General features: G+C 39.5%; 1 protein-coding gene across 2 annotated transcripts in view; it reads right to left on the bottom strand.

Moving 5' to 3' along the window:
* The window catches only part of LOC103362056 (ectonucleotide pyrophosphatase/phosphodiesterase family member 2-like), a 59293-nt gene that overhangs the window by 22571 nt on the left and 10249 nt on the right, over nt 1–26473 (bottom strand). For both annotated transcript variants that reach the window (XM_008288310.1, XM_008288309.1), the window contains exons 5-22: nt 26016–26076; nt 24206–24303; nt 23933–24012; nt 23156–23275; nt 22985–23040; nt 20824–20889; nt 19671–19743; nt 19311–19419; nt 15366–15491; nt 15241–15272; nt 15006–15133; nt 14337–14415; nt 9814–9901; nt 8695–8867; nt 8548–8608; nt 6729–6868; nt 4018–4159; nt 1772–1849 (exon numbers count right to left, since the gene is read on the bottom strand). In XM_008288310.1, coding sequence (XP_008286532.1) covers nt 1772–1849; nt 4018–4159; nt 6729–6868; nt 8548–8608; nt 8695–8867; nt 9814–9901; nt 14337–14415; nt 15006–15133; nt 15241–15272; nt 15366–15491; nt 19311–19419; nt 19671–19743; nt 20824–20889; nt 22985–23040; nt 23156–23275; nt 23933–24012; nt 24206–24303; nt 26016–26076 — 1710 coding nt within the window. The remainder of the gene's footprint in view (nt 1–1771; nt 1850–4017; nt 4160–6728; nt 6869–8547; nt 8609–8694; nt 8868–9813; nt 9902–14336; nt 14416–15005; nt 15134–15240; nt 15273–15365; nt 15492–19310; nt 19420–19670; nt 19744–20823; nt 20890–22984; nt 23041–23155; nt 23276–23932; nt 24013–24205; nt 24304–26015; nt 26077–26473) is intronic.

The following is a 26473-nucleotide window of genomic DNA, read 5'->3' as shown; positions in this document are numbered from 1 at the left end:
CTCCACCAAAGTGGTGCCGTCCTTATTAGCCCAGCTGATAACCAAGAACACCTCATTCATTCCTGTTCTCTGCAGCTTGAGAAAACATTGTCCACGTCTTCATCCCCTCCAGACTTGACAATGAAACTATTGACTCCTATCTAGCGAGACAACTGGGACATTTATGAAAGGTTTCAGGCTTTTTAGACTTCTTTATGATCTTTGTTAAAGTGTTAATTTAGGAAACTCTGGAGTTCTAGACTTCTAGATCACTTTTTTTTTTAAAATTATTCTTGTCACCCACAATTCAAAAGCAATGTCTTATTTCACTAAATTATAATTTAGCAAATTTGTATTTATTCGTACTTTTTTCAGTTTCTAGTTATTTGAGCGACTATTGTGCGACTGTACACCTTGAAGAGCGTTTTGGCATCAAAGGTGCGGTTCTTAACCGACGTAGGTCATATTTGACAGACAGGCAAGTGAATATTGTACATGCTGCCATTGGAGTCTGTATTTAAGAAATAGACGATTCCTTTTCACAGCTTTATACAAATCTATCTGCCATTAAAAATGAAAAGTAAACACTTGGTGCACCCTTTCATTGGAGAGCCTAAAATATATTAAAACTGATGGAGGTTGCTGTGTTTGGTCGATGGCTTCTTTAATACAATCAATGTTCTGTGAAAAACCTTGAAGGGATCTTAATCAGCTCCTTCAGACTTGACAGACAGATCAACTCAGTGTCCAGAACTGCTTCTTTTTTTTTTCCCCCCCAGTTAAGACCTTCAGCCACGGTGAAGGCTGATCCAGACTTTCATATTATTGTGTTGTCGTGGTGCCAAATGGTCGTCTTATCAGCGTCTGTGGCTGCAGCTGCTCACCTTCTAATGGTAAAAACAAAGTGCGATCACACCATTTCAGTCCTCCCTGCACTGGCTTCTCGTCCTTTTCAGGATTGATTTTAAGATTTCATAGCTTGTTTTTTAAGCTGTTAAACGGGGCGGTGCCAACATATGTAGCGGACCTCTTGCACATTCATGCACCAACTAGAAGTCGACCCACCAGATGCTCCTGGAGATTCAGGCACAAAAAAAAAAAAAAAAAAATGGCGATGGACTCTTCACAGCGGCTTCTCCTAATCTCTGGAACAGTTGACCTCTTCATTTAGGATTTGATCAGACTTTAGAAACCCGCAACTCGCAGCTGAAGACCCACCCCTTCTCTTTGGCGTTTAGAGCTCGACACCCTGACTGCAATTTACCGTGTCGTAACTTTTAATTGAAATTTGTACTTTATCATTGTGTTTTATGGCCTGCTATTTTAATTGTGCAGCCCTTTGGTTCAACTGCTGTTGTTCTTAAATGTGCTTTTTTTAAAATCACATTTGACTTTGACTCACCTTATCCTGGCATCAGCAAGCCAAAGATGCAGTTAATTCAAAATTCCCCCCATGTCCATATCTATGATCGGCCAAGTCTCTGAGCTGCCCCTCACCTGTAGAAAACTCCTCTTTTCAATCTCTTCATAAGACCATTCTTTCATCATAAGGCTTTTTCTTAACTGCTGGTATTTGTTATATAGCTGTAATATCTGTTGTTGCTGTGAAGTTGTTATTACCTTGCACTAATCAAGACGAATGGCAGACATGCAACCCACGTGATAGCATGCATGAGTCTTGTAGGACTGTGTGACTGTGTAAATGCAATAACAGATCGCCCACATTTTGATCATCGAATTTCAAGTTGGGATTTGGTTTCCTGTGTTGCTGTCTGACTTTGAAGTGACTTACTCTTGAAGGCGGGGTACATGGGAACGGTGTTGGTGATGAGCGAAGCGTCGTATCTGGACTCCGGAGACGTTGCTAGCTCTGTCAACACAAAGACACACATCACACGCTGTCATCTTCCGCTGCATTTACGTGTCTAGACAAGTTCAGACGAAACAGTCGCAACTTCACAGAGATGCACAATCAGAGCATAGTTTTATTTTGGCACAGACATCATCAATGAGGTCTGAATCATAGTTCACGCCCCACATCTGGCTGACATTTGCCATTAAAGTGATTCATACTTAATCATTTTTGCTGGATCATTCTTTCTACTGTAGTGACTGCCAGGTATTGCAATGACTGCTTGAAAAAAAAATAATTTAAACTGCCTTGTTACTAGATACTTTGTCAAGATTGTACAACCACATCTAATGGGAAAATTACAGGAACAGGCACTGGAAAGTTTTGGCACCTCTGTCCCAAATTTCTGAATAGTTCAGTAACTAGAAGATGAACTGATTTCTAAAAGTCACAAGTTAAAGACGGAACGTTCTTTCCCGCATTTCAAGCAAGATTATTTTAGTTTTGTACAATTTCAGTGAGAAAACAGGAAAAGCAACTGTGCAAAAGTTTTACTTAACTGAGCTCTGAGCTCTCAGATAACTTTTATTAAGGTCCCAGATCCTAAAATCTGTCTCAAAAACATGAAGATGCTTTTCCCTCTCATCTAGATAGCATCCCAGCTGTTGCAAGCCAGTAGGAAGTTTATTCAGTTTCTACGTAGAAACTTAGGACACTACAGTCTTCAAGCTAAACATATAATCATTCTTCTCACTGAAGCATTCAGAATGAGCAGCACTTCAAGTCTTGCTTAAATTTAGAAAGAACCATTTTACCTTTTACTTTTTGGAAATCAGCTCATCTTTTGTACACTCAGTTATTCACAAATCTGGATCAGGGACGTCCAAGATTTCCAGAACATGATGCTGTATACATAAGCTTCGATCATGAAGAATTGCTGCTTATTTACATTAAATGAGCACAAATGAACCAAAACCTAAAAAAAAAACGGACACATGAGTGGATCTGAGTAGACAAACATTGTTTTCATATTGGATTCGAACGATAATTCACACCTTTTTATTACGGCTACAGCACGACTTTTTCATTCATCAGTGGGAATCAGTGTGATTAAAGTTCCAGGATTTAAAGGACGATGAAGCCAGAAAGGCCAACTTCTAACATGTTCCTTGTTCTTTGAATTATATTATGAGGACAATCTATTCATATTTGTCGTAGAGATTGTCAGGGAATGGTGATTCCTGGCCCTGTGTTTTTGTTCTCCTCCAGGCGTCCACCAGAGGGCGTCCTGGAGGAACTCTCATTGACTGATTCCCTGCAGGTGTGTGAGCTACGCACCTGCAGTTCATTTGGGTCGTCACCACCTGTATAAGAGGAGCTTTCACCATTCCCTCTTTGCCTGAGTGTTGACCTACATGGCGACTTCTAGCCACCACCCGAGTGTTCCCTTCATGTTCCTTCGAGTCTCCCTTCGTGCCTTTTTCCAAGTGTCAGCGAGACCGCCTTTCCTTCACTGAGGATTCTCCAGTGTTCCCGCTTCCCGTCTGTGTCTCCACCTGCACCAAACCCGAGCCTTCTCCGTGGCTTCCTGGACAATCTACTCCCTACCGGTAACACCCCCGCCTCATTTTCTTTCTCATCTTTACTACATCAATTTCTACAATAAGCCTTATTTTTTTGTGTCATTTCTGCGCTTGAGTCAACCAGCCTAGTTATCCCGTGACAGAGATATTCTATAATGAATCAAAAGGCCCACCACTTACAGATGGATTGTGGGATTTTTACACAGAAATCAGCGTCGATGATAATCCTATCAACATCGGGTAAATCTCTCTGTTTCTGATGGGAGTTTTATATCTGCTGTCTGTGGTGACACCAGAAGCGATGTGTTTTCCATCCACAAGCAATAGTTAGTTCACCAGAACTGAAGAGAGAAGCAACAGTGGCGACAGAAATACGGTGGAACTGATGAATATAAAACCTAGAAAGCATCCCGACAAAAAAGCAACTCCAGAGGAAGGATTACAGGATGTAAAAAAGAGACAGATGGTGAGTCACATGTCATGAGCATGGACAGTGTTTGTGTATTAACTCCTACTGCCAGAAGAGGGAGACAATGACAAATTAGCTCTTGCGTTTGGTGGAACATCTCCACTGAGCATCCTGTGCTCGTCCTGCAGCTTTACCTGGAGGGAAGAGGAAGCCGTAGGTGAGGTGGCTGTTCTGGCTGTAGGCGGTGCAGCTCTGACTGTGATCAGCCGACACTCTGGAGTCGACTCGGATGCACTGAACGGCAGGAGAAACCTCCGGGACCGGAGTCACATCCTCCTGCGAGACAAAGACGCCGCGTATACCCGTTAACTCTCAAACAGTTTCTGGCCTTTTAACAACATGGCCTCATTCAGTCATTTTTCTCATTATAACATGGAAGGCTGCTCGGTGATGGAACCAGTCAGTTAAAGGGAAAACATCGTCAGTCACTGGTTTGATCAAGTTTAATTTCATGCTGTGAATGAGACACAACTGAAGCATCATGAATTAATCTGATAGCTCAATAAAACAACCAGTAAGTGAACTCTTTTTCCAAAGTTTTCTAATCAACCATCATCACAGTGACCATCTGACCACAAGAAGTGTCTGACTGTTTTATTTGCTTTTGTTTTTTGTAACATTTTTCTTCCCTGTAGCCTCATTTTTCACTATTAAAGTCCTGCATTTCTATGGGAACAGAACAACCATGACTAGAAGTAGAGAGAACTCAGAAATGTTTCCTTGCATTATGACGAACGCTAAACTGTGAGTCTACAAACTATAGATTTTTACCAATTTACAGCAATTTCCTGCCTTTTTTCCCCAAGCTGTTAGCTCACTACTCTGCACATCAACTATAGAAAGGTATTCCACCATGCAAAGTGTTTTTTGTGCAGTATGGCAAAGTTGCAATGCCCTAAACCATAACTAAAGAGAAGATTGGTTGTAGTTGAGTCACTTATGGCTTCTTGGTTGTTCTGAGAAGTGCGTTTTTAATGTATGTATATATATATATTTTGCATTTATGACAGAATCTGTTAAGACAAAATGGTTTATTTTGGCATTTTTTTCCAAAAACCATGTTAAATGATGGGCTGCAGGGTGGCACAGTTGGTAGCACTGTTGCCTCACAGCAAGAAGGTCGCCGGTGGGGGCACCGGAATCTTTCTGCGTGGAGTTTGCATGTTCTCCCCGTGCAGCGTGGGTTCTCTCACAGTCCAAAAACATGTTGAGGTTAATTGATGATTCTAAATTGTCCGTAGGTGTGAATGTGAGTGTGCTTGGTTGTCTGTCTCTAAGTGTAGCCCTGTGATAGACTGGCGACCTGTCCAGGGTGTCCCCTGCCTTCGCCCTAAGTCAGCTGGGATAGACTCCAGCCCCCCGTGACCCTAATGAGGATTGAGCGGTGTATAGATGATGGATGGATGGGTGTTAAATGATATGTTTTTGATGCAATCCCATGATTTTTGGCTTAGATTTGGTAGATTTTTGCAACAGAGACACTTTTTCATGGTTTCTAGCTGATAAATGGTGCCATTTTGGTGATTTATTTCATTAAAGATAACTTTCAGACCTTTCAATGGAGTTTTGAGTTTTATAGAGTTAAAGCTTAAAAAAACAGGAAAAGTGAGTAAAAATCAAGTGTGGCGTTCTGATCTGAGTCATGATCACATGCGTGTTTGTGTTGTCATTCGTGTATGACAGAGTGTGTTTATGTGTTTGTGAGCAGCTGCATGTAGTAAACCTGCAGAACATTTCTGGTGAACAGGCGTGTTCAGTCACTCTGTTTATTGGCGTTGTTGGGAGTTTGCTCACAAACACGCCGCCATTCACTGCAAACAACAACAAATGCTGGGAGTGATTAACGAGGCGGCTTTTTACAACCGGATACCCAGTTTACATGAATGAAAGGCTGACGTTACCACACGGTGATGTCAGGCTGTTAGTGAAGGCAAAGTGTAGAGAACACATGACGTCAGTGTGTGTTGGAAAGAAAACAACACAGATTGTCTAATGTCTGGTTAAATCTTTTAAAATTTAGCCTCAGTTTGATTTGTGTGTGTCTGGCATTTTTTTAATTTCACATCATTTGTGTTATGACGAAATCGATCCACAGAGACTTGAACTGTACGGCAAATAGATAATCCATTAAAGGGGAAGCTGTTTATGTGACCTATATTTTAATTGTCTAATTTGTTTTTGGATTTTATTTATTTTACATGTTCATGTTATTCTATTTTGCTCTTTATTTATTTTATTTAGATATTAATACTATTTATGTATTATTACGACTACTATTATGATTATTTTTTAGCCTTTTTAAGCCAATTTCTTTTTCTCCACTTGTTCTTTTTCCTTACGTGGATGTGACATTATTGGTTCTCTTACTATCTTATGTGGCATTGTTTTATTGATTTATTTTGAAATTGTTTTACCATCGAGCATCCTTCCTTTATGATTATTATTTGAATGAAGAAAGAAAGTACTGCACTTATGAGCTATTTTGCAAAATGTGAAAACCAAAATACACGAGGGACTAAAACGTCTACCAGGAAGGTGTGATCATTTCTCTTAAGGCTGATTTTTTTTTTTTAAGGTGAACTAACATCGACTTGCTATCCGCAAAAATTTGAACATCACTGTCCCTTGAAACCTATGATGCATCTTGTTACCAGTAAAACCATTAAACAAAACCCCTGTTTAATCAAATTTAGGTGATATAAAGTTCGATAAACGTCACACTTTGCTAAAGATCTGTAGGAGTTATACTGTGTAATAAGGTTTGGCATATAAGTGACCAGGGAACAAAAATCAATACGATGTGTTGATCAAACACACCAAGTGTGTTTGTGTGTGTGTTGTTTACCTGTCGTGGCAGCGTGTAGGCCGTCCACAGAGGCATGGCCAGCTCTTTGCTGTATCCACTGATGAACTCCACATGATGAAGGAGGCTGTAGCGAGTGTCGAACATCACCGCCGGCCGACCAAACGGCAGATGGGTGCTGTCTGCAAACACACAAACACAAAGTGAGTTCAACTTTGTATTATTATATTTCCTGCTTGCTTTTTTTTTTTTTTTTTGTATATTCCGATATAATTATTCATTTTGTGCCCTTGATACTGTGATAAAACAATTTCCCTCACGCATCATTAAAGTTTATCTGAGTCTAAGTGAAGTTTTACTCCCATTCCCTAGAATGACAGTTAAGTAAAGAGGCCAAACAGTTTTGTTCTCGAGGTTAAAAAAAAAAAAAAAAAAAACAGGGTCCAAATGAGCTTTACTCAACTATTTAGCTTGATTATTAGGAGTCGACCTATTGTCAGAGCTGCATTGTTCAGTAGACAGAGTGAACTTTGCAGCAGCGTATTGTTGAAAAATGATTAAAAATGTTGCTTTAACCTCTTAAGACCTGAGCTCTTGTTTTATATGCATTTTTTATTTCTCTTATTTCTCGTTGCTATTTGATCTTATTAAATAGCAAAGGAAAATTAAAAATATAAAGAAAATGACAATATATTTAAAAATATGTTTTTAAAATAATTTTTAAAAAATGAAATAAACAATAATAACAAAAATAAACAAATATTTTAAAAAAGTTACTGTGATGCCAAGTCCTAAGAGGTTAAGGCTCACAGAAAACGTTGTCATGGTGCCCATTTACTATTTAAACCCCCACAATGCTCTGTGCTGCTTCTCTGGTTGAAACAGTTAAAAGCCTCCACCTGGTGGCACAACCAGGTACTACAGCGAATCCACACTTTTTGAAGTGTGTATTATGTCGTAAAACAGTATCAGATCGGATTGGCAGATGCTAAATAATACATGAATCGGAGAGGAATGGGGCAAAACACTCGACAAAAACACAGTGAAAATGTGACAGAAGCAAAAAAAACAAAAAAAGGCCCCAAAACTGCTTTGCTTTAGGGGCCTTAATGAGCTCATGTGTTTAAGATACGCTGAGATTGACCACAACAATGTTCATATATTCCAGTGGAACATGTCATGATGCTACCTTTGCTGTTGATATGTGTCTGTTGAATAAAACAAATATCATCACAGGACAAATAATCACTGTCATGCTGAATTTATAATATGAGTTCACTAATTACTGATAGATGATGCTGAATTTATCAAGAAAATTATTTAAAAATTTTATTCCAGCATAATATCACAAATTTTGCTCTCCCTTTTAAGACACTTGTGTGACAAAAATCTTTTGTCATTTCCAGAATCTGGTTTGTGCAAATAGTTTATATTTTGCAGTATTTAAAATGAGACAAGCAGAATAAAGTTTGATAAAATAACACAATTCTAAGATTCAGTTTTCCAATGAAACACCAAAATACACACAAGTAGTTCAAAAGTCTAACGATTGTTTCTGTGTTTACAGTGATAAACGCTGTCATTTTGGTTATTTTTTAAAAAGATAATATGCATCATAAACCCACTGACGTGTTTGAGGGTTTAATTATTGCTGTGCTTTGGTTCCTTTGATGAATGATTACATTAATACACTGTTCTGTCTCTTTAGCTGTCAGGATACTTTTCATGCATTAATTAGGGTCCACAAACCACAAATAAATTATTTCAAAACAAGACACACAACCAGAGATTTCCTCAGCTGCTGCTAAAGTACAGCTGTTCCATTGTGCATGTTTCAACACCTCCAGACAGAGAAACCTACTGTAACTGTAGATTCCATCCGGTGCCGGGTTAAAAGCTTCAATGATCTCCTCCACTTTGTTCTGAAACACAGTCGCACAGTTAGAGAGCGAAGCTGCAGTCAGCTCAGTGTAATCTGACGTCAGAGGTGACCTATCGGTGACGTCACCTCGTCATCGCAGCTGCAGCCCAGATCTTGTGTCACGCTGCCGTCGGAGGCGGACGCTGGCGACGGTGCCGTGACTTCGTCGGGCATGCTGGGATGGAACGGCGGCTCTTTCAGCATGTCGTTCAGGCTGCCGTGGGTCCCGTTGTTTGGAGCTGGCGTCAACCCCAACAAGTCTGACGGCGAGAGGAACAGAAGGCAGAGGGAGGAGGCTCAGCCGGCTGAGGAGCATCATTTCAATCTGACATTTTGAGGAATAATGAATTGGTTTGTTTTGGTTTAGTAGGTGGAAGAAGTAATTTGCATCAAAAAATGAACAATTCTGTATGATCTGCAAAGAAAGAACCATATATTAAATATTTGTTTCTGCTTTTAATGCTCTGAACCCCTAAACATTTTCATCAGAGCCAGGAACAGAACAGATTTTCAAATTTAAACTACTCATCTGTCAAGTGCCGTTCTGTCAGGAAAATCTATTGCTACTCATGATTTTGAGCTTAAATCTAAACATTACATTTAAAAGTTTTTTGCACTAACATATGTCTGTGAAAGACGACAAATTCTGCACTCCTTAGTGCAACAGTAAAGCTACTAGTAACTCAGCAGTGACCGAGAATCACGTGACACAAGTTTTTCGACTTTTCAGCTGAACTGCAGGCTGTGGTGTTGACACAGAGCAGAGAGGAGACACATTTAGAAACAGATTAAAAATGTAAGCAGTGAAGTATTTATAGTGTTGGAAGTTGTTTTTCAGTATAGATAACAACTGTGGACTCTTGGGATAATGTTGGACACACTAAGGACATTTTTTTTTCTATTTTTGTGCAACAAAACATCAAAGACATTTAGCTTGTTTTTTCTTTTTTTAAAGATTTATTTATCTAAACTTTTCTTATACTTTACAGAAAACATTTCTAAATTCTCTCTACTTCTAGTCATCGTTTTTGTGTTTCCGTAGAGGTACAGGACTTTATATTGCATCGAAAAATGTGTCTTGAAAAAGCTCTGCAGGATTCTCCACTGCTGCAAAAACCAGCACTCTCTACGTAATCAAAAAGACGATCACATCTTTAGGCTTCCATTTGTACAAAAGAAGGCCCATCATTAAAGTAAATCACTCACCACACATGACGTTGTATAACTCTATGTTCTCAAACTCTGGCACTCGTTTTTGAAACTTGAAGCTTGGCCCGTGGCCCATAAAGATCGTCTGCATGCAAAAAAACAAAGAGAGAGAGAAATGTACATGTCAAGTATAATGAATCACAGCACTCAGAGGCAATGGTTCCTCTGGTGACGTGTGAAAATCAGATTTAAAAGGTAAAACCAGTTACAGTAAGGGCATTTTATGAGATATTTCACAAATCTGCCAACTAAATCCTTACCAAACAATTTCTTCACCAATATGTTTGTAAAGGTGTGTATTAACATGTTTTAAAATGTTGAAGTTCAACTCCTGTGGGAAACCTTAAAAAAACCTGCCCAAGTCAGGGTACCGATAAATGATTGACGGAAAAATTATTTATTTATTTTAAATCGGCCTTAAGTAACTTATGAGGGATCAAATCAGGGTTTGTTCATGATTCTGAGTTTATTGTTAGCATTTATATTTCTCCACAAACACTTCTTTGTTGAGAAGGCCACACTCACGTTTACATTTACATTCACAGTAGCTTTTATTTCACATACTTATATAACACTCAGTTATTTCTCATTCACCCTGTCAGAAGCTTCAAGAGTCATCGTCTATGTCTTCTTCAGACTCAACAACATCATGATGCTCGTGACCCCATTCTTCTCACAGCTGCACCGCCGGTTGCTGCAATCTCCATGACAATTACAGCTCGTCAACTTCAGTAGCTCCTCAGGAGCCATGGGGTCTAGTGTTGGAACTGGCTCATACCCATGCACACCTAATGTCCATCCATGGTCACTGGACTTCAGAGACCTGCTCTGTAGAAGGATCCAGTCCTGGTCTGCAGGTAGGCTCAGAGTGAATGCTGTGCAGCTGCACCCTCTGATAGAGGCAGAGTCTCTGGTTTGATCACTCCTGCCGCCGCCTTCGTGGAGAACATGATGTACCAAATTCGAAACAGAAATACTATTATTATTGTTATTATTTTTAATATTTTTACTATGATGACAATAATGATGATGATGATGATTATTATTTGTCGAAGTAACAGTATTATCATTACTACCTGTCAAATAGAGTTGTGTTCCCATAGCCAGCAATTGCAGAAACCGTGAGAGATTCTTCATACTGGCCATGGGAACACACCTCTATTTGACAGGTAATAATGATAATACAGCTATTACTTCAACAAACAATCATCAACATCATTATTGTCATCATAGTAAAGATATTTAAAATAATAATAATAAAAAATGTATTTCTGTTTCACATGATACTTGACACAAACCTGGTGCACTTTTTCAGATTTTGTGCAGGGGACGTGGATGAGTGCATGAACATCTTCCTTGACACAGTCGCCACCAAGGAGGCAGTGATTCAGGCTGGTACTGTGATTGTCCAGTACATTTACCATGGACTAGATACTACAATGGGTGAAATTTGGTACAACATGTTCTCCATGAAGGCAGGGGTGATCAAACCAGAGACTCTACCTCTATCAGAGGGTGCAGCTGCACAGCGTTCACTCTGAGCCTACCTGCAGACCAGGACTGGATCCTTCTTCAGAGCAGGTCTCTGAAGTCCAGTGACTATGGATGGACATTAGGTGTGCATGGGTATGAGCCAGTTCCAACACTAGACCCCATGGCTCCTGAGGAGCTACTGAAGTTCACGAGCTCTAATTGTCATGGAGATTGCAGCAACTGGCGGTGCAGCTGTAAGAAGAATGGGGTCACGAGCATCTGGGCCTGTGGAGTCTGTAAGTCATTACATGTAGAAACTGCAGTCATGATGTTGTTGAGTCTGAAGAAGACATAGACGATGACTCTTGAAGCTTCTGACAGGGTGAATGAGAAATAACTGAGTATCATATAAGTATGTGAAATAAAAGCTACTGTGAATGTAAATGTAAAAGTGAGTGTGGCTTTTTTCAACAAAGAAGTGTTTGTGGTGAAATATAAATGCTAACAATCAACTCAGAATCACGAACAAACCCTGATTTGATCCCTCATAAGTTACTTAAGGCTATATTTTTAAAAAATCTCTTTGTTGTCAATCATTTATCGGTACCCTAACTTGAGCAGGTTTTTTAAGGTTTCCCACAGGAGTTGAACTTCAACATTTTANTTCCTCTGGTGACGAGTGAAAATCAGATTTAAAAGGTAAAACCAGTTACAGTAAGGGCATTTTATGAGATATTTCACAAATCTGCCAACTAAATCGTTACCAAACAATTTCTTCACCAATATGTTGGTAAAGGTGTGTAGCAACATGTTTTAAAATGTTGAAGTTCAACTCCTGTGGGAAACCTTAAAAAAACCTGCCCAAGTCAGGGTACCGATAAATGATTGACGGAAAAATTATTTATTTATTTTAAATCGGCCTTAAGTAACTTATGAGGGATCAAATCAGGGTTTGTTCATGATTCTGAGTTTATTGTTAACATTTACATTTCACCACAAACACTTCTTTGTTGAAAAAGCCACACTCACTTTTACATTTACATTCACAGTAGCTTTTATTTCACATACTTATATAATACTCAGTTATTTCTCATTCACACTGTCAGAAGCTTCAAGAGTCATCGTCTATGTCTTCTTCAGACTCAACAACATCATGACTGCCGGCCCAGATGCAGGTGACCCCATTCTTCTTGCAGCTGCACCGCCGGTTGCTGCAATCTCCATGACAATTACAGTGAACTTCAGTAGCTTCTCAGGAGCGATGGGGTCTAGTGTTGGAACTGGCTCATACCCATGCACACCTAATGTCCATCCATAGTCACTGGACTTCAGAGACCCGCTCTGTAGAAGGATCCAGTCCTGGTCTGCAGGTAGGCTCAGAGTGAATGCTGTGCAGCTGCACCAACTGATAGAGGTAGAGTCTCTGGTTTGATCACCCCTGCTGCCGCCTTCGTGGAGAACATGTTGTACCAAATTCGAAACAGAAGTACAATTATTATTGTTATTTTTAATATTTTTACTATGATGACAATAATGATGATGATGATGATGATGATTATTTGTCGAAGTAATAGTATTATCATTATTACCTGTCAAACAGAGTTGTGTTCCCACAGCCAGCAATTGCAGAAACCGTGAGAGATTCTTCATGCTGGCCATGGGAACACACCTCTATTTGACAGGTAATAATGATAATACAGCTATTACTTCAACAAATAATCATCATCATTATTGTCATCATAGTAAAAATATTTAAAATAATAATAAAAAATGTATTTCTGTTTCACATGATACTTGACACAAACCTGGTGCACTTTTTCAGGTTTTGTGCAGGGGACGTGGATGAGTGCATGGACATCTTCCTTGACACAGACGTCACCAAGGAGGCAGTGATTCAGGCCGGTACTGTGATTGTCCAGTACATTTACCATGGACCAGATACTACATTGGGTGAAATTTGGTACAACATGTTCTCCATGAAGGCAGGAGTGATCAAACCAGAGACTCTACCTCTATCAGAGGGTGCAGCTGCACAGCATTCACTCTGAGCCTACCTGCAGACCAGGACTGGATCCTTGTACAGAGCGGGTCTCTGAAGCCCAGTGACTATGGATGGACATTAGGTGTGCATGGGTATGAGCCAGTTCCAACACTAGACCCCATGGCTCCTGAGGAGCTACTGAAGTTGACGAGCTGTAATTGTCATGGAGATTGCAGCAACTGGAGGTGCAGCTGTGAGAAGAATGGGGTCACGAGCATCTGGGCCTGTGGAGTCTGTAAATCATTACATGCAGAAACTGTAGTCATGACGTTGTTGAGTCTGAAGAAGACATAGACGATGACTCTTGAAGCTTCTGACACTGAATGAGAAATAACTGAGTATTATATAAGTATGTGAAATAAAAGCTACTGTGAATGTAAATGTAAAAGTGAGTGTGGCCTTTTTCAACAAAGAAGTGTTTGTAGTGAAATATAAATGCTAACAATCAACTCAGAATCATGAACAAACCCTGATTTGATCCCTCATAAGTTACTTAAGGCTATATTTTTAAAAAATCTATTTGTTGTCAATCATTTATCGGTACCCTAACTTGAGCAGGTTTTTTAAGGTTTCCCACAGGAGTTGAACTTCAACATTTTAGGGCATGTTGTTACACACCTTTACCAACATATTGGTGAAGAAATTGTTTGGTAACGATTTAGTTGGCAGATATTCATATGTTTCCCTTACTTATTTGAAATGTGAGCTCCTACAAACTGTATGTTTACTCAGTACTACAGTCTACACATGATGATCACTCTGACTGATGTTTTCTGCTACTAGCATTAGATCATGATAAAATGAGTGTAACTGTGTCCAACCTGATGAACACTTCTGATAACACTTTAATGTACAGACCGAGGGCTGCTGTAAACCGTCCATGTAGGCACCACATGATACAGAACAAAAGGCGACCCACTGATCAAAACAATGACACCTTAAAAAAATACAGTGAGAGTACACGGTAGATGTAATACAGGGGGAAGACTTGAACACAGTACAGTACCCTCATGCTGGTTATCTTGTTGTCGAAGCCGTGGTCACCGAAGAAACCACAGCGAGTTCTCAGTTTTTCTGGCATTTTCCTGAAATAGATAGTTTTTTAACCAATGAAATTCTTGATTGAAACTGAACAACGACACCAGAAAATGCAGGTGCTGAAGGAGTTTTTTGGTTTCTGGAGCTAAAATGTGAGCAAATCTGAAATGCTATCACTGTCAGGCATCCAAAACACCTGGATCTGACACCGAACTCACTTAGAGGTGGATCTGATTCAGATCAATTAAGATTCTCAAGACGTACCAAAGTTTACACACAACTTATAAAGGCCATGTACATCACGACAGTCTTGAGTTTCCAGTGACTCTGATTTTGTCCTATTTCCAGAAGACCAATAAAAAAATCTCTGAATCAAAATGCAGGATTGTATTTTTCCTGTTTCAATGATTCCATTACAAAACATTCAGAAGTATAGGAGTCATTGTAAACTCAAGACTGCCAATGATATACTTGGTCTTTAGTGTATGTAAACTTTTGTTCACGAAAATGTAAAATGGGGAACTGGTAGTTTTTTTCTTGTGATGCTCCAATTTCTCCCTCTATTGACTCTTAATAAGACGAAGATTTCTTGGTGTTTAAACAAGCTCGTGCAGCTGAGTTGAATCCGAACGTGTACCTGGCGATGTGCCACTTCCTCTCCATCAGCAGGTGGACGTCCTCGATCCTGCGGTTGTTGGCGTAGTGAAGCCTTTTGGGTAAATGCTGCTTCAGGTATGGCTTGAAGTGCTGAGTTGGCATTTTACACTGAAACAACAAGAAACACAAAAATGAATGACGCAAAACCTCGCACATGCAAACAGACAAGTGAAGGCACCGCTGGAGTGTTGGGTCTGTACTATGTCGGTACTTACAGTGAGGTTTGCAACCACAACTTTTGGGTCATCTGGAAACAGAAATATGAAGAAATGAGGAATATGAAACCTGTTTTGTATTCAAAATCATCTGATATGGATAAACCGAGGCTCGGTTGTCTCACATGTGGTGGATTTGGGGTCTCGAGGTCGTATTCTGCCCAGCGACCCGGGGATCAGCATGATCTCTTCTATGTTGAGCGGGTAACTGCTGAGAAACTCTGTTCTGTCGCAGTGGGCCTCCTCCATACCTGAGATACAGAAACAGACAATGTCATAGTTTCTACTTTTATTATCAGACAGATTCAAGATATTCAGAAGCTCACACATTTAAAGAAATATATATATATATATAAAGGAAGCAATGTGCAAAATAAAATGCCAAGTAACGTCCAAATCATGTTGGCAGATGAAATAAGGCGTGCTGGCATTTTACATTAAAAAAAGATTATATTAAAAAGTCAAAATTCAGTATAACAATAAAAAAAATTTTTTAAAAAGTCGCATATAGGAAGGGTACTTGTTTCCGCATAGACTCATAATTGTTGGGTTTTGTTGGCGCAAACCTAAGTATTTATTGGTTTACACCCCTTCAGTGTCCATAAAAGGGTCACTACACCTCAAATTAACATGAGCTACACGTACAAACATTTTAGATCTCTTGTGATTAGTTGCTATAATTGAACATTTATATTTTTACCAGAACAGCCCTTTATTCCTCCTGACAGGAAGTGCAGACAGGAAGTGAGGTGTTAAAGCACCTGTGAGCTGAGTGGGGCGAACAAAGGAGGCGTGGAGAACAATAGAGTGAATTCAAAGTTGGGAAAAGGAGGATTTCAGAAAGACTAATCCAGTTGTGGTCATCTTCGCTTAAAATTGGATGTATTAGCGCAAATGGAGCAGCTGTGGAACCCAGAACCGGCTGGATATGGGATATTTTGCTGTGATTCAGGAGCAGGACTGGATGCACCGCATTTCATCTCCTCTGTGGCTGCTTGGACAACTGCACGGATGCTTCACTGGACGATGGTTAAGATAAGTCTCCTTTATTTAAATGAGCAAATCTCCAGGCTTCTCTTGCCTCAGCTCAGGCAACATTATCCCAGTCCTCGCCTGGCTTCCTCATACCTCATATATACTCTCCCACGCCTAGAAAGCTTAACTGCAAACAAGTTGAAATGTGCTGAAAAGCTTTGAAATGAACTGAAATCTATTATTTACAATTCCTTCTTAAATTGATATTATTTAGAAGCTTTTCTTAATGACTTTAGGATCTTCTGGTTTTCTTTATCAGGATGCTAAAACAGAACTGTTTGGTCTGTTTCTGATGTTGGGTTGGGATTCTGTTGACTGAATGGACTTTGATTTTCACTGGAGTGGTATTTAAACAGATTTTTGTGAAATGAAGATGAAAATGATGACTATGGTTCTCCTTTATCTTGTGTGGTTTTGGTATTTATTTTGTAGAGAAGGAGTACAGTTAACCGGCCTGTGCCTTTGATTAGTCATTAAAGCACATCTTAAAGTGACAGGTGAAGAATAACCTTTGTTCTACTGTCTGCTTCCCAACTCAGTTTGACTCATTTGAACTTTAGAAATACTACTCTGCTGCAGCATGTTTTGTTCTTAGCTTGTCTTTATTGTCACTGGCATCAGTCATTTATGGCTCCAGTCATTGGTTGGTTGTCAGCGCTACAGTTTTAGATAATGCAAAAGCTTGTGAAAAGCCAAGGCTTCTAAAGTTTGGGGCTACTTCAGGTGACCGCAGAACAAAAAGGTGGTTTGTACACCGAGCAGAGTGTGGATGTCAGAACAAAGCAGCATGAACACTTTAAGAGAAAAAAAACACAGGAGGCACTTGTTTATTGTTTGCTTCTCTTTGCTTCTGCATTTTAATTGAATTGAACTAGATTCGCATTAAAGCTGCTTTCATTTACACATTTTTCTTTTTCTTTTGTTCGACAACAGAATGAGTATGAAATAGTGACACCTCACATGCTCTGCGCCACTAAAACCCTGAGTTTATAATGTTTGAAAAACTCACCATAAGTTAAAGACGACGGCTGTGCTGTGAATTCAGCTGTATATTCACAGAAGTTAATCCCAAAATCAGAGACTACAAAATTAATTAAAAACTACAAATACAACCTACAAAAAAGCAGCTGTTTCTGTTGCTTTGTGACTTTAGAAAATATTCACTGTGTCCATGTTTTATTACGTCTATTACAGAGATTGAACTTCTTCCCTTTTTTTAAGGATTGAGAAGACGTTTGAATCTCTTTAGGAGTTGCACGACTGACTTAAATGATAATCCCGCTTCTTTATGTATTTTTTTTATCATGTTGGAGTTTACATTTTAACTCAGCAGTTTAACATGTAAACCTTTGTTTACATTGATAATAGACTTAGAAGTAGGATATACCTGCTTCCTCTCTGCTCGTCTTCTCAAGGTGCATTTATCTAACAGAGATCCTCCATAATGGCGAAGGAGGGATGATATTCAGGTCAGGGGGGAATATTAGGATGTTAGCATCAGGAAAAGCACTTTCAGCAGTTACAGATACTTTCAGTAGGTGGTGCAGCTGCCTTTACGTTGCATGCAGTTTGCATAGAATTGTGGTGTACTACTTCATCACAGTGTTGTGACCGTCAAAGTGGGTCATCCTGGTATTTCTGACATTTAACATACTATGTATTTGGACACTCTATACTTTTTTCTGACTGTTTCGCTCATGTTTGCTGGCGACTGTGTCAGGCTTGGAAACTTAAATGGTCACAAACCCCCAGAACTCCCTTTGTTTGGCCACATTAGGAGTGAGGGTGCTTTTAGTGAAGTTGTGAGGTTTTATTTTTTCTGTTTTAGGATTTGTGATATTATAACTGTAACACTGCACAAAATGCTGCTACCCCTCCTAATAATAAACTGGTTTGTACGATATACGATAAGGTAATGGCCGTACAGATAATGGAATGGATCTCCTTCTTCTTTGTTTTTGTTGGTGCATGCGTTCGTCTGTGTTCGTGTGCCTGAGGGCGTAGCTGAAACATCTACTATTCATCACCTCATCACCTCCACCAGTACAACAACCCGCCTTCTCCACCACTCTTTGCCAGATGGTTCAGCAGCCAGACACTCTCAGGCCAACTCTCTGATCTCACTTGTGAATCTCCTCATGTTAATAATTTTCTCTCTGTGCCTTGAATTCTTGTGCCAGCCAGACAACAAACTCCACTCCAAACTCTTTACTCTCCAATGCTGTCCCGCCCGGCAGATCCCGCTCTGCACACATTCCCCTTCTCCAAAAACGATCTCTTGCAATTAAGTTTTTAACACTCTTTTTCCTCTTTAAATTCATTGTGCTTTGGGCTCTCTTGCTACAAAAAGTCCCATTTCTGTGGCTTCCATGACTTACGAGGACACTTAATGTAATGCAGCCATTATTAAAACACCCGTGTTTTTCCTGCTGTGATCAATCAAAAATGCTGAAAAATGTCTCCTGTTGATCTTTAGCCTGTCGGGTTCATGCAACACAATGCCCCCATGCTGAGTTTCTTTCAATGTATCCACTGGACATTATCCTCAGCATCTCCTTGCACCACAGAGGACTGGAATAGTTAAAAACGACCCAAACCTGACCCCTGCACCTTGTTGGGAGCTGTTTGATCAGGTTTGCAGAAATAGAAAATCCAGATCAACCAGAGATTTATTCTCCACAGATAGAGCGTAGATTTTTGCTTTGAGCATTAATAATTAAATTCCTTTCACCTCCATCACTTTGAAGTTCAGACAGAAACCAACATCAGCAGGTCAGCCTGGTTCATGGAACCAAAACTGTCAGCATACGTCATTATTTAGTTGCATTAACACAGACTGAATCTGGACATTTTGAATCAATCGGTTTAAACTCACTCAAACACTGGGTTGAGCAACATGATGTGTTTGGTCCTTCTTGAGTTTGTCTCCATTTGAGTCATTTTATAAGTTATACCTATTTAAAATGAGCATTGTGTAAAAGGAAGTTGTAATTCCCAGAAACCTCTGAACGTGACAGGTGATGGGGGGTTCATACCATGATCTCCTACAATGATGACGTTGATGCAGCGGTGCAGGTTCATCTGCTTCAATCCGTTCATAAGCTGACCGATGATGTTGTCGATCTCCCTCAGAGGGTTGTCCAGCTGCGGACACAAAACAGAAAAAAAATTAATAGCTTTGCTCCAGCAGTCATTAACATGAACGAGTCTGCAGGCGGTATAGATTTTATTTGTTGGTGGTTTTTGGGGATACTTGGAACCTTGAGTACTACTAGACTGTCTACTGTCTCTGTCTCGTCTGGATGAGCTAAACCTACGTATACGTGCAAATTATTCAACCTGAGACATGAAACATTTTGGACGAAGCACAATAAATTGTGACTCCTGCAGCTCACCTCGCTGCTGAGCGGCCCCATGCGATGTCCGTAGGTGTCAGGCTGCTCCGAGTGGACGGCATAAACGTACGGCCTGAAGAAAGACGGCAATTTAGTCATGAAGTCCACTTTAACCCAGATAACCCCTCTGGTATGAGACGGTGCACTTGTTGTGCCAAACGGTGATCCTCTGCCCAAAAACTGATCACCACTCAGTTACCGGTAATATACATCTTTATACACATACACAACTGTAACCATAGTGACAGCAAAGTTTTGTCTTTGTGACACTTAACGTTTTTTGTAATGGAATAATTGTGACCAAGTAAATGTTATGTTCAGGTTTGATGTTTAAGATTATACTAGAGATGCAGGGCTGCAGGGTGGCGCAGTTGGTAGCACTGTTGCCTCGCAGCAAGAAGGTTGCCAGTTCGCGTCCCGGTGGGGGCACTGGAATCTTTCTGCGTGGAGTTTGCATGTTCTCCCTGTGCAGCGTGGGTTCTCTCCGGGTTCTCCAGCTTCCTCCCACAAGGTCCAAGAACATGTTGAGGTTAATTGGTGATTCTAAATTGTCCGTAGGTGTGAATATGAGTGTGCTTGGTTGTCTGTTGTGTAGCCCTGCGGTAGACTGACGACCTGTCCAGGGTGTCCCCTGCCTTCGCCCTAAGTCAGCTGGGATAGACTCCAGCTCCCCCGCGACCCTCGTGAGGATTAAGCGGTGTGTAGATAATGGATGGATGGACTAGAGATGCAATGAATAATAATCAGTTCATCAAAATTCTCTAATTTCCAGCTTTTTAAATTCGAACATTCTATAGTTTCTTTACGTCTTCATGACTGTAAACGGAATCTCTTTGGGCCTGATTGAAACTTTTCACCGTTTTCTGAGATTTTTCAAACCAAAGGACTCAACAATCAGCAAATGAAACTGATGAATGAAATCAAGTCATTTTGATGCATTATCAGCGCTTCAGTCACAATGTCGGTGCTACAGTCACTTTTTGAGGGAAAATGGCACTAAATGAGTTGAGCTGGTCCTTGAAGGCTATTTCAACTGGGAAAGAACGACTGAACTATAAGGAATTATCAAGCAGGATTATAAAAGATTGCTTTTGTAACCCTTTACACCCCAAAACCTGTTAGCGGTTGTATGAGAACAGTTTTTGTGACTCACCTCTCATCATCAGGCAGATGCAGCCAACGCAGGATGGTCAAAATCCTCCTTTCAAGAGGAATCACCCTGGAAATAAACATTTATTGACGATTAAGAAGCTTTAAATTAGGACACAAATACAATGCGACAACGTACGACCACATTTCTTTTGCCGTGTGTGTTGTTCTTTGTGTGCAAAAATGTGGACGAGTCGGTGTGTCTATAATAAGGAAGCCTATTCGGAACAATACAGATATCGATATCAGTAATATTACGATCCACACAATGAACCAGTGTGAGTTTTGTCTTCCACTCTTTGTTTTCTGTCTTGAATCGATGAATTGAGGCTCCTGGCGTGAATGTAAATCAGCAGAACATTGTCAAGCTGCTGGTTTTTGGCTGCGTTCAGTCTTCAATGGTCTCTGTTGTGATGCAGTGTGTAGGAGTATTGTCCTGTGTGTGTGTGTGCGTGTCTGTGTGTGTGTTTTGGGTCATTGTTAGTCAGTCTGCCCTCGTGATTGTGAGGTCATGGATATGCAAATGTTTGCTGAAATGAATCTGTGTCTGTCAGAACAAATTACGTTGAGCATTTCTGTAGGTGCGGCTGAAGGTGTTTTTCTCCGGTGCTCTGTATCCACTCACTGTTTTAGAAAAGCCATTTAGTCACATCAAAAGAGTTCAATTTCACCTTTAAAACTGCTATTTTTCACTCAGATTAATCAAATAATCACCTCATTGACAGCTTTATTAATTACCACCAAAATGGTATAATTTTGCAAATATAGTATTTTGGAAAATCACCATTCCGAAAAATGTGCCATGATTTATTTTGTATTGGCTATATATTTAGATTTTTAACCCTCTGAATCCCAAAACTTAGCAGGTCTTAAAAGGTTTTCTTAAAAAAAATAAAATAAAATAAAATAAAATAAATAAATAAAATGAGACATGACCTGCAAAAAAGCAACCATACAACAAACCTTAAACCCTGCTGGTGAGTTTGTACTACATATTGTGTTGTTAAAATTGCCAAATTACACATTATTTATTAGGCAGAAACTGTAAAAACTGAAAGGAGTGTCATTGTACTTATAATCTGTGACGTGACGTTCTATCTGATAAACAAATCTAAGCTTATAATCATATTTCCTGTACATGTCTCGTTTAAAAATTAACCCAAAATATACAATTTGTTCAAACCAGATTTTGTAAAAAAAATAAAAAATTAAAAAATAAAAAGTCTGCGCTCTTTTATGCAATTGTGAAGCCATTAGAGAGTCAGCTGTGAGTGATAGTCACATGACAAAAACTATTTTTAGGCTGAACTGGTCTGAATTGTGCTTCAAAGTTAAAAAAAAAAATTTAAAAAAAAACTCAATTTGTAGAACCACCATTTTTTTGCCCGCATTGGTAGCACTTGGAAAAATGCTGTTTTTTTCATTTTTATGGCTTTAAAGCTTTTGTTATACTACACAACAGCTTTTTTTTTTTTCTACTTCCAGCCATAGCTGTGCTGTTTCCATAGAGGTGCAGGATTTTATATTGAAGTGGAAAACGAGCCCACAGGGAATTAAAATGTGACTGGAACAAAGAAATACGAGGAAACTATTTAGAGTTCAGAAGGCTGACATTGAGAATACACAGAATGTTCAACAAAAACAGTGTAAACATACAACAACTTATTTTCTTTTCTTCCTAAAGCTACCAAAAGCTACCAGATCAGCTACAGAGTTCTACAGAGCACATGCAGGGTCACAGTGGGAAAATGATTTCCCTCTGATCAATACAGGAGGCCTGAGTTGAATTATTATGCAGTTTTATATATTATGTCAGGCCCAAGTCGGTGTGACTGAACTGACAATAGACTTTCCATGTAAAGTTACTGCACTGTGCTGCGCTATGAAAGGTGGTCATAGCAACAAATGCATCATGTAAAGTGCCACCATCATGTCTATTCTAATTTGTACCTGCAGAAACTTTAGGGTTTTACAACTGGACTGGACGGGTACAGCAGCTGGCCATCATGATTAGGGGCAAATGCATCAAATACTCTTTAAAAATGTATAACAAGTCAAATGAAAATGATTTGTGGGAGAAAGATTTCCCACCATGGCCCTGCAGGAGCTCAGTAGAGTTCAATATCTGAAGCTATTGAAGAATATTCCAGTACTAACTTAAGTACCAAGGCCAGAAGAAAGTGCCGGCTTTCACTCCTTGTTTCTCTGCTGTGATCCAGATCTGCAAAACAGACAAGAAAGGAGGTCATGAGAAACTTAACGTCGCTCTTATGTGTGTCCAAATGACTTCAGGCTGAAATCTGACAGTGAAAATAAGATAAAATCTTCCCACTCACCGGCTGTCCTCCCCACCAGCGGTGGTTCAGCTTCTCTCTGGTGCGCAGGCTGAAGGTGGCGTTAAACACCGGGTCATGCATCGTGTTTCCCACAATCCCATGAGACTCTGGGTACAGACCCTGCACACAGATCGCACAGAGTAACAACGCTGCAGTTATTTTGTTAAAAATCTGTCCCAACATGTTTTTTTAGGTTTTTTTTAAATGCATTAAAATTTCAGTAAATTATAACGATGCTAAATAATTTCATGTAAAATGACATATTGCTTTCACAAAAAAGCACAACATGTAGCGTATGTTGTGCATGTATTATGACAAAATAATAAATAATTTATTGTAAAGCAATACATTATTAGCATAAAAATAGCACAAAATAAGCTATTATTATTAATGGCAGTAGTAGTAGTATGATTATTTTATTAATATAATCATTATATAGAAACAAGTTTTATTGTTTTACCCATATAGATATTAAATTAACATAACAAATCTAAAAATATTTTTAAAATACACATGATCTCGTGTACATCTGTAACAAATCAAATGTATAGAATTCATGGATTTTTATTGTATCTTTATAAGCTGGTCTATTTCTTGGTCATCCTACAACATTTATTTTTTTCAAAGTGTAAAACTATAGTTTGGTAACAACTTTTACAGTGTATTGGCAAACATTTGTGTTTACTCAGCGGTCTAACTCAAGAGTACTCATTACCAGCAGTGCCTAACGGTACCTTCTACTGCTACATGATGAAAACACGAAGCCGGGTCGCTTACTGTTGCCAAGGTGTATAAATTTGGAAAAGTCTTGGTAGGGTAGACCGGTCGCATGTATGGTGCTGACGTACCGCATGTTCCTGAGAGGAAACAAATGCAAACTGGTTAGTATCAGCAATTTAGGCACAAAACACAAACTCAAAACCTCCAGTTTACTAGATGATAGGTATAATCAGCAGCTAATCTACACCTAAAACATTAGAAAGGGTCTTATTTATGCCACAGAAATGAGTCCCTACAACAGCATTTAGGTGCAATAAGAAGAAGACATACTGAGTTTGTGTATGTTGGGGATGACAGATTTGCCTTTCTTCAGGTAGGAGGCCCTGAACCCGTCCACAGAAAGCATGATGAGAGGAGGACGGATGAAGCTGCAGAAGCAGAAGAATGACAAAATTCAAAAACAGCAAGAGGAATCACACTGATAAGGTCATTTTGAGAACAACATCCAACTCCTAAAACATTTCTGGATAAGATCTGCTTACAAGGTCGAAGACATACAAGTTGTTTCTAGTCCTTAAGGGGTAACTTTAAAGGGCACTGAGCCAGAGATGAGCTTTAATGTAAGAAAAGCACTATTCTGCCCCTTCCTCATCACTTTAATCATACAAGTTGATAAGAATGTAGAACCCAGTGTTTGTGGAGTTTGACCCCTTAAGAGTCCTCTTGACCTCATCTAACTCAAATATGATTCCTATTTTAATCTGGCTTTTTCTTCAAATTTCAATCTACTTTGAGTCCACTGTCCAACAGAGTTGTGTAACATGAAGCACGCTTAACAAAGCCAGGCTTTCTTTGAGTTAGCTGGCTCTACCAAACCTTAAAATGCCAACCAATGATGGGTGCCACAATGGTTAGCAACTTTTTTAACCAGGATTTTGTTCATCAAACTCTGAGCATAATCTCATAAAAGGAAGTGTTTGATGCATCATTAGACTCTTCTGCAGAAATTAGAGCTAAGTTGTGCTGCCTACCGTAGAGAAACGGGTGTTACTGCAAATGGTGCAAGAGAGGAATGCTGGTAGAAAAGTGGTGCATGAATATGTATATTTTCAGTGCACTCTTGATGCAGCTGCTTATTTCAAATGTGACGGCTTCACACTGGGGCTCTGAAACTGTAAAGTTTATTCTTTTAAACAATCTGTGGTCTATTAGCTGCAGCAGCAACAGTGTAAAAGAAACTAGGCAGCAAATCAGGACCAAGAATTAAGACATTTTTACACATTTCTTGCATCACCATCTGAACGCCTGTAAGTTCCCATTGTGGGGCAACACTTCCAGTTTGCCTGCTGTATCTGCACAAGACTCCTTCAGTGGAATAACAAACATAATGTTCAGAAGGTTTGCAGATATAGTGTATTCACTCAGTTGAGAATCAGTATGGGGTGGGGAAGGGTGGTGATTTGTTACAGTCAATTTAAATCCCAAACCCTGAACAGAAGCTGATTCTGAGCAGGCTAGCTGTGCAGCATCAGTTGCCACGGTTACTGATCCACCTGTGGATTTAGGCTCCACCCCTTAGAAACATATTAGTCTCACTTCGTAGTTCATCCCTCAGGTTACACAGCCTGTTGCATGCTTCCTCATACTCTGGATTCAAGCTGGGTTAAGTCTAGAACATGTTGGTCACAGGAAACTCAACTGGTGCTTTTGCCCCAGTTTGCAAAAACAAAACACTGCAAATCAGAACATTTGGAAGGATTAGTGTTGACATGGAGGGAAGGTTCTCTGCTGATTAGATTTTGATTATTCGTATTTTAACCTGGCTCCTGTAAGTTCCTCAACATTGCAGTGGAGTCGGGGTATATTGTGTCAAGTACACCTGAGTATCACTGCAGGAAGCGGAGTTGAAGATTCTTATTTGGTTTCTCTTATTGTGAAAGCTGGGGCACATTGTCTTAAACTCTGAAGGGTGGGAAGTCAAATGCTAGAATTCTTTTCCCACAATAATAGAATTAGAAAACTGAAAACATTATCTTTGCATTTGCATAAGATGGATGACTACACAGGAATTTGTTACCTCATATCACATTTTATATTAAAATACTGAGTTTTAAAACACAACAGACAACATCGGTCTCACCCTGCAGGGCATTCAGCACTCTTGATCTCCTCACAGTCTCCTTGCACCCATGAAGTCTCACCTGAAAAGAAAATGACAGGAAACAGACATTACTCACTTTAACCTTCCCGTCACATTTTTACTGACTGTGACCTCGTTTTTCTCTGCAATATAAAGTCCTGCATCTCTACGGAAACAGAGCAACCATGACTAAAGCAGATTGAACTCAAAAATTTCTTCTGTTCATTCTAACAAAGCTATTTATCTTAGAAAAACACCAAAAACCTGGAATGAACATGCATGAAATTTGTCCGAGTGCGTACATCTGGTACAATACCTGAAAAAATAGATTTTTAACTGTACAACTATAGATATTTTACTGCTTTTTAAAACTTGTTTCCTTAGTTGTCTTATTTCTGTTCGGTGTAAACACAGTCTGCAGTTCAGCTCAGTTCAATAAACGGTCCATGATTATATTG

The sequence above is a fragment of the Stegastes partitus genome, unplaced genomic scaffold, assembly GCF_000690725.1.
Source record: "Stegastes partitus isolate 25-593 unplaced genomic scaffold, Stegastes_partitus-1.0.2 Scaffold552, whole genome shotgun sequence".
In the NCBI taxonomy this organism is placed as follows: Eukaryota; Metazoa; Chordata; class Actinopteri; family Pomacentridae; genus Stegastes; species Stegastes partitus.
Note: the sequence above shows the minus strand (reverse complement) of the source record. Positions and strands in the feature narration are given on the sequence as shown.